This window comes from Oryzias melastigma, linkage group LG5 (genome assembly GCF_002922805.2).
Source record: "Oryzias melastigma strain HK-1 linkage group LG5, ASM292280v2, whole genome shotgun sequence".
NCBI classification, from domain to species: domain Eukaryota; kingdom Metazoa; phylum Chordata; class Actinopteri; order Beloniformes; family Adrianichthyidae; genus Oryzias; species Oryzias melastigma.
Window position 1 is genome coordinate 12,053,534 of NC_050516.1, and position 9,124 is coordinate 12,062,657.

At 35.3% G+C, this 9,124-nt stretch overlaps 1 protein-coding gene across 3 annotated transcripts in view; it reads right to left on the reverse strand.

Annotated features, from left to right (window-relative positions):
* The window catches only part of LOC112145296 (low-density lipoprotein receptor-related protein 1), a 137,746-nt gene that overhangs the window by 84,848 nt on the left and 43,774 nt on the right, over window positions 1–9,124 (reverse strand). For all 3 annotated transcript variants that reach the window (XM_036211862.1, XM_024270442.2, XM_024270443.2), the window contains exons 4-6: window positions 4,219–4,338; window positions 948–1,076; window positions 600–863 (exon numbers count right to left, since the gene is read on the reverse strand). In XM_036211862.1, the coding sequence (XP_036067755.1) occupies window positions 600–863; window positions 948–1,076; window positions 4,219–4,338 (513 nt within the window). The remainder of the gene's footprint in view (window positions 1–599; window positions 864–947; window positions 1,077–4,218; window positions 4,339–9,124) is intronic.

Sequence of the window (9,124 nt, forward strand, 5' to 3'; positions counted from 1 at the left end):
ACTTTTAAATATTTAATGACACATTTATTTATTTATTTAATGGTGTATATATTTATTTCATTCTGGCTCTTTCGAGACTCCATAGAACAAGGGCTGCTGCTTTTGATGTGTTGCTCCAACATCCTTGACACAGACTGGAGATCCTAAAAGTATCATCAGCTTACTCAGCACATAATCAACAGTTCAGCTTGAATTCAGTGTTTTAAAACAGATTAATGTCATCCTATTTTGATTTGATATTAAAAGTGAAACAGTCATTTTAAAGAATGAAGCTTTAATTTTCCTTTAAAAAGTATCGTTTTTTTGTCAACTGTTCTTTTAAACGAGTTTATTGGTCAATTAAATTTCCTAATAAAAATATTCAAAATAATTATCTGCATGAAAGATAAACTTTGGCTTTGTTTAAAACCCCCAAATGTAAATGTATTTTAAATATAAAGACACGGTTTATATGTAAAGTTGCAGAAAAAAAAGGAAAAACACACACATAACACTGCAACACGTTTCTGTCATCCATACGTACAGAACCAGATGGTCAGATTTTTCATGTGATGAATTTTGTGGAGAAAACCGCATAAAGGGGCTGCGGATGTACTCACGGTGCAGACTGAAGGAGATGTTGATGACTCGTTCCTCCGTGAAGCTCTTGAGGTTTGGGATCAAGGCACATTTGAGGTGTGTTGCTGAGGGAGAGTCTCCTACGTGGATCCAGCAGATCGTTTCCTTGGCGTAAATGAAGTCCATGGCTGTGGTTTGTTTGGTGCTGGTGGACAGAAGACTGTGGACCGTGCTGCCGCTCAGGGAGGTAGCTTGGATGTTTTGGGAGTTGGCAATCACCAGGACGGGAAGCCGGTCTACTGGTACTAGAGGTTGAGGATATAAACAGTTGAGACATAAATAATAGGGTCACATTTCGTCTAATGTGGCGTTTCTCTGAGGGAGCTCACCGTTCTTGGCTTTGCAGGAGCGGTTGTCTGGCTGGGACAGGTAACCCTCCACACAGGAACAGGTGTAGGAGCCTTCAGTGTTGGTGCAGGTCTGACTGCAGGTCCCGTACACACTGCACTCATCAAAATCTGAATAAGGGGACAGACTTGTTTAGTCTTCTTATCCAGTTAAAGCAAACAAAAAATCAAACAGAAGCAAGAAGACCATAATGATAATCAAACATTTCTAAAATTTGTTATATTTACAATCCCGACTAACATATTTTTAGCTTATGAAATGGTAAAGACCCACTCCGATTTATTTGCCATAATACATATATATATATACATATATATTTTTTTTTTTTTCACAGACATAGTTTTGCAGGAGTTCATCAGAAATTTGCCTCTAAGTTGTGGGCAGGGCTGTTAGTCCGCCATTCCTTCCCCTCCCCATAAATGTCTACACTCTCTCCCACTAGCTCACGGCCCCTTACAATCCCAACTGGAACAAAAATATGGCGAACAATATCGGCACGATCCATTCATACACTTGATTCAGATACCAGGTCAGACGAGGAAAACTAAGACGTAGTCATCTTCAACAGAGTTCTGTGGCAAACCTTTTTAATCATTTAATTGATAGTCTTGATATCAGACTGTTCCAAGCCTAACTAGTAATGAAAAGGGTTCTACTTTTTACTAGTGAAAGCCAAAAATGTGAATTAGTTAACCAGTGATGTTTAGAAATGTGCACTAGTTTTCTAGAGGGCGCTATTTTTACTGGTTTACTTGTAATAAACTAAAAAGACCACTAGTTAACTAGCATGCAAATGTTCTACAAGTTCACTAATAATGCTCTTGTAAAGCTCAGTAGTTATCTAGTATGACAAAAATATCATAGTAGTTTACTATTGGCACACAGATTGATAGCTAGTTTACCAGTGAGACTACTATTTAACTAGTTAGAGAAAAAAAAATGGAACTAGTTAACTGGTGGTGTACAAAAAGGCCACTAGAAAAGTCTACTACATAGATCTCACTAGTAAACTAGTTAACATTTTGCATCACACTATTAAATTCAAATGAGATTTTAGTCCCACTAGTTAACTAGAGAGCTTTACAGCATTTTTACTAGAGAACCTGAAGATATTTTGCATGTAACTAGTTAACGTGTGGTATTTTTAAATGATCACTAGTTGACTAGTTACATGTAAATTTAAAACCAGTTCACTAGTAATGCTCTTGTTAAGCTCAGTATTTATCTAGTGAGACCAAAATATCATACTAGTTTACTATTGGCATGCAAAATGTTAAATAGTTTACTAGTGAGTTATGTGTAGGTTTTAATAGTTAACTAGTTAACATTTTGCATCTCTCCAATTGATATGAGATTTTAATCACACTAGTTAACTAGTGAACTTTGTGGAATTATTACTAGTGAACCTGTAGACATCTTGCTTTAACAAGTTAACTAGTGGTATTTTTAAAGGTCACTATTTAACAGGTTAGATGCAAATATTCAATCACTCCACTAGTAATGCTCCTGTAAAGCTCAGTAGTCTAGTGTAATCGAAATATACTAGTTTACTATTGGCATGCAGAATGTTAACTAGTTTATTAGTGAGTTATATTTAGGTCTTACTAGTTAACTAGTTAACATTTTGCATCTCACCAATTGATATGAGATTTTAATCACACTATTTAACTAGTGAGCTTTACAGGATTATTATTAGCAAACTTGTAGACATTTTCTATGTAACTAGTTACCTAGTGGTCTTTTTAAATTGCCACTAGTTAACTATTAAAACAAAGATAGCGCCAACTAGTAAAGTAGTGCACAATTTTGAACATTACTAGTAAATCAGTTCACATTTTTGGCTATCACTGGTTAACTAGTGATACTTTTGCCATTTCTGGTTAGGCTTAAAACAGTTTAATATCAGGGATATTGATTTCCATAATGACACGAATGTTTCCAGCACCTTGTTGAATCAATGGCATCAAGGTTTACGGATAAAAAAGGCTCGCCATAGAATTCAGCGTCCACTCTGTTCTATTCCACGTTACAATTTCCTTCAAATGGCATGTTTTATCGGATTTAATTAAAGAAATACTGAGAAATAAAAACCTTAACTCTTCCAAATATTTTTCCTCCATCATCAGACAAATGCTAGAAGAACATGTTAAAAACACCAAAACACAATTTTCTTTGGAGCGGGTCTTTAAACTGGCGACCTTTTGTGAATTTGTTTTGTAAAAGTCCAAGTTTTGGCACAGATTACAGAGATCTGCTCATCCTCTTTGACGTACACAACACTTAAGTCTGTTTCTGAACCTAATGTTAAATTCACTGCGTGTCAGTGTTCAGTGCAGATGTCTAAAGCCACCCGACTTTCTCTATAGTTGTTCTTCTTTTGAAGTGTTTTCTATCCATAGTTCATAAGATCTAAAGGTCTTTCAGATACATTTTTAAGCTCTAACAGTTTTCCTTCAAGTCTTTGTACACAAACATTTTCAAAAAAATGTTTTTTCCCTTTTAGCAAATGTTTAGCCATTTAATACTGGTCAAATAACCATAGCAGCCTTTGTTTAGAAGCTGTTCCAAGAAAATAACCAAAGACAATCCTAATCAACCTGCATTACATGTGACTGTTTCATCAAAGCACCATAAGCTGAAGACTTCTTGACATTTGGTGTTTCTGCAAAGAGATTTAATGTACGTGGATGAAAAAGGGAAAAGAAATGTGTGATATGATTGAATATTCAGACAGAGGTAAATCTTTTCAATTTATTTACTTGAATGGTTCATAAATAATAGAAAAGTGGCCAAAAATGCAAACAAATACACAATTTTTTTGTGTTTCTTTTGTCAAAGAGTTTTTTGAAGGGTAACATGTAGGGACTTTTGACTGTGCACCCCTCCACAGCGAGGGTGTTTCCCATTGCGCTGTGAAGAAACTCATTCTTCACGTGGGAGTGCTCTGAAGCATAGAAGTTGACATGTTAATGTGAGCAATGACTTTTTGTTTCAGCACAACCTTTTTAAAGTTATAAAACTGAGGTTATTATATATTTTCTGAGCACTGACAGCAACGCGCTAATATAGCTGACCAGCAACTATTGATAATTTTGAAGACACTATTTTTTTCCTACTTCTCATTTCGGAGGGCTAAATGTAGGAGTTTAGGGAAGCCGTAGGGATAGGGGCAGAATTCCGATTCGGCCTAAGCATGCGGTTGCAGCATACTAACTCAGAAAAGGCTTGCAGCAAAACCTGCCAGACACTCACCTTTGCACGTCTTTCCATCCGAACTGATCTCAAAGCCGCTCTTACAATAGCAGGCAGGGCCCGCTGGAGTGACTGCACAGTGTTCTTGACAGGTGGAAATGGAGCAGTTGGACATGTATTCTGCAAGTCAACAGAACACAAAGGTTACCAGTGGATAAAGCACTAAAGAGGAAAAAAAACGCTGGAACACTTGATCAAGTTTTGAAGGTGAACTGTAGACCTTGAAATCGTTCCTTAAACATCATAATCAGAAACATTGTACTGTAGAGCTGCAGGAAATTACACAAAAATAAGTTATTTACCCTTTTTTACCTGTTTCAGATAATAAAAAATACTATTACAAGATGTAAGACACTCCTTCTTCATGTGACTGACAGCTAGGTTCATGTTTGTGTAATAAGCATGTTTGTATTGACAAGTCTGAAACAACAAAGTATGTGAGCACAAGTTCTATAAATGTAGACACTAGATTATATAGTCATAAACCTGTCTTCTGCCTCTGGGATTCCTAGTGAGTCGTGAAGACTTTTAAACTCTGGCCACATCTGTCCAACTCCTCGTTAACGCAAATTTCTAATCAGCCAATCATATGGCAGCAACTCAAGCCATGTAGACATGATCAATATGATCTGCTGCAGTTCAAACCGAGCATCAGAATGAGAAAGAAGGGGGATTGAAGAGACTTTAAACGTGGCATGGTTGTTTGCTGGTCTGAGTATCTCAGAAACTGTTGATCTACTGGGATTTACACCCACAACTATCTCTAGAGTTTACAGAAAATGGTCAGAAAAAGAGAAAATATCCAGTAAGTTCAGCCAAAAGTGTCACTCCTGTCAGCTAAAAACAGGAAACTGAGGCTACAATTCACACAGACTCAGCAAAACCGGACAATAGAAGATTGGAGTATGAGTCTCCAATTCTGCTGCCACATTTGGATGGTAAAGTCAAAATTTGGCATCAACACTATGAAACCGTGGATCCATCCTGCCTTGTACCGCCAGCAGCTGGTGGTGGTATAATGGTATGGGGAATATTTTCTCGGCTCCTTTTGATTCCCTTAGTACCAATTAAACATGGTTCCAACACCACAGCGTACCTGAGTATTGATGCTGACCATGTCCATCCCTTTATGACCACAGAGTACCATCTTCTGATGACTACTTCCACCATGTCATAAAGCTGGAATCCTCTCAGACTGGTTTCTTGAACATGACGATGAGTTCACTGGACTCAAATGAGTCACCAGATCCAATAGATCCCCTTTGGGATGTGGTGGAACAGGAGATTGGCATCATGGATGTTCAGCTGATGCTATCATGTCAGCATGGACCAAACTCTCTGAGGAATGCTTCAGCATCTTGTTGAGTCTATGCCACTAAGGATTAAAGCAGTTCTGAAGGTAAAAGAGGATCCGATCTGGTTACATCTAAGAAAGTGTCCAGTGAGGGTATGTTTAACTTAGATGTAATCTTCATCATAGAGGATAGAAGAAAATACTTCCTTTTGTTTTGGATCAAGTCCAAAAGCTCTACTGTGTGAAGAGCCCACACAATGACTTTCACATTTAATCACCCCCATTTGATCAGTTTATCCTTGAGCTCCAGTTTTTGGCCAAATTCCTTAAAGGCTATTAAAAGATTAGACATTTATAAGGTAGTGATGGAGAGATAACAGGATGTCTCTGGAGCCGGCTGTCATCAGAGTGGAAGCAAAAACACCCAACTGTTCAATTTCTCATCAGCTAAACACTAAAACTGACGAGACATGCACACGAACTCTACATCCCCTGATTAGATTTTACAATGATTTTCGATGATGTTGTTCAGTGTGTTGATCATTCAATTGCAATAAAACAACAGCACTTAAAAGAGCAACCTGATGAGCTTCATAAAAACAGATCTAACAAACTATGAAATGATAAATAATGACAATCATACAAAATGACTTTATAAGAACATTTTTATTAGCTATTAAAAATGACTTTCAAAATACATAAAAAAGGGGAAAAACTAATATTAAAAAATATTTAAATCTTTCAAACTTTTAATGCATTAACCATTAAAAGCAAACTAAATATTTTTGAAATTGTAAAATATAGTCACATGATTAGACTGTCTCCATCATACTGTATGAGCCTCTTTGTTTCAGCAGAAACCAGTTTTACTCACACATCTACCTTTATTTAAATTACTTTTTCCTCAGTTTTACATTTACAAAAAAATGTATTTTATTCAAATTTAAGATTCAAATTTGATTCTGCAGTTGTTTTAATAATGTTCTATATTGTGTTAAATACAATTAGTTTATACAACAACGTTGAATAAAGAAATGATGATTTTACTACCCAATCCTTAATTCAATTCAGTCAATTTTATTTACATTCATAAGGTCCTGGTTCATTTATTTAGATTTACAGTATGTTTTATTATTGATTCATTCATCAAATTTCAATTTAAACTATTGTGATTTAAGAGTCACAATTTTATTTAACTATTCAAAAAGTGAAAACAATCAGAGACAATCAGAAATGAAGTTTTCAGCCAATAAATACTCAAGACATTTCTCAACATTTTTATATGTTCCTGTTGAACTTTGACATGTTGGCCACCTTCAACTCTGTCATGCTGTCATGCTTGTTATACTATAAAGCATTCAGTTCTCTCTATTAAAAGGACAATTGAAAATTGGATTTTATTAATGGGTTTAGCTTAGCTGGTCTAATGATACAATGTAAAATTATCTTATTTAAGGTTGTTGAAGTCTAGAAACATTTTTCCCTTTTGATGCTGTGAAAGATTTTTGATCATCAAGCGAAAAATTTTTCATGTCAAATTTTCCATGTTCTCAATACAAGTTAAGCAAGAATACTGATCTGGTCTTTACTTAAAAATCCACTTTGGTGGAGAAAAGGAAGTCACATTGGTCTGGTGTGGGGTCTGCAACCTGTGGCTCTTTTATCCTTTTATTGTGGCTCTTTAGCTTTCATGAAAAATGTTAGCGTTTAAATACATAATAGATTAGTTATTCAAGTTTTGTCATTTCTGATTAAATTATTAACTTGTCAAACAACTAAGCAAAGAAAGTTTAATTTACTGTCAGAAATTCTCTAGAAATTTTCTTTAAATTTGAGTTTTTAATTTATAGTTAGTCAAATAAAAGTCTCCAAATATTGTTTAATTTTGGTAAATAAAAAATTTTTGAACAAATGTGGTTTAAAATCATTAAGAAAATGATTTAGTTATGTGTTTTCTGCTTCACGTCTTAGAGAATGACAATAAAAAGCTCAGTTTATTCTAATTGTTCTCAGTTTGTTGTTGTTTTCTTTTTTAACAGATGTATTCTACTAAAATGTAAAAAAAAAACTGATGATGGCACACTAAAATCCTAATGATAAAAACATCATGTTTGACCGTCCTGCATTTTTAATTTAAGTAAAGCTGCTTCAGCAGGAGGACCTCTTTTATTTTGAAAGGAACTAGTGTGTGCTGCTGTCCATTGTAAAATAAGTAACACGTTTTATAAATGAAGAAGTAACAAACATTTTATATATAAACATATATGTATAGATCTGAATCGTAATCAAATAGACTCGTGAGGGACCTTAAGATTTCCACCACTAGTTAAAACCTACTTATGTAATTTTCTTTCAAAACCTAGAGCTAAAAATAACAAATATAATCATAGCTAAAATACTTTTCAGAAAGCTAAATTGTTTGAGTTGGAAAACCATAATTAAATCTGCTATAATGTAAACAAGACACAGTGAATCACTTTTGTTTAGAAGCCATAAAGATCAGCCCACTTACTGTCAACATTTAGAATTTAAAAGCAACCAGAACAAGAAAAAACAACTGTTTCCTAATTCTGATATAAACAAAGAAGTTAAAAATTCTTTTTTTTTTTTAAAAGAAAGTGATTTGCTGAGTAAAACCAGACTAATGACTGGATTGTGTTGCTTTTTTTGCTCTTCATGAGAACAACCGTTAGAGCCTAAAACCAACCAGGGATCGTCCATCTACAAGTCTGCGAGCACACAAGGCTCCCCGCTGCACCCCAGAGGCCTGCTGGGACAACCACAGTTCAAATTACACACATGCCCAGAATTTTCCAAAACAAGCCTCAGACAGCCGAGCAGGACTTAGGAAACCAACATGGGCAACTATGTAAACAACCTACCGTGACACATTCCAGGGAATATTTGCTTTGGAGCAAATAAAACTTCACGAGATGCTGCGTTTCCAATAACAAAGCCTCAAATCAGTAACGTGACTCTGAAACATTTCATTTGTCGGAAAAACAAAAGTGACCACAAGAATGTTTATTCCTGTTTGACACGAGTACATTCACTTGTTACAGCACTTAAACCACCAAACATGTTTGAATTCACAATCCAAAAAAACACTCGTCTTCACATTCATACGATCCAGGGGTGCAGCCTGCCTTAAAAGTATGAAACTTTTATGCCCCTTTCCATGTTTTGTCACTAAATTTTTCATTGCAGCTCATTTTTCCAATGGAAGGTGGAGTGGGAGGATTTAAAAATAAGTGTAGGAAAGAGAGAAGGCCACAAAATGGACAAACTGAGAAGTTTTAAAGGTCAAAAATGTGGTAAAAATCTCAAACAATAAAATTTAAATACTTAGTTTTGTTTGTTTGAAAAGGGCAATAAAAGAACTTTTGATAAACAATCAAGAAGTGGAGGTTTTCACAAATGGAGCTCATTGGGCAACCATCATCAGATATTGTAATTCCTCAAAAGACCACTAGAGGCGTGTGTCAGCAGGGAGCAATTACCCACCGACCTCTGCGTTAAAAGGCCAGATTTTAAACAAAAAGAACAAAGATTTACATGAATAAACTTTGATCCTAATGATTTTTTTATTTATTTATGACAATTATGTGGAGG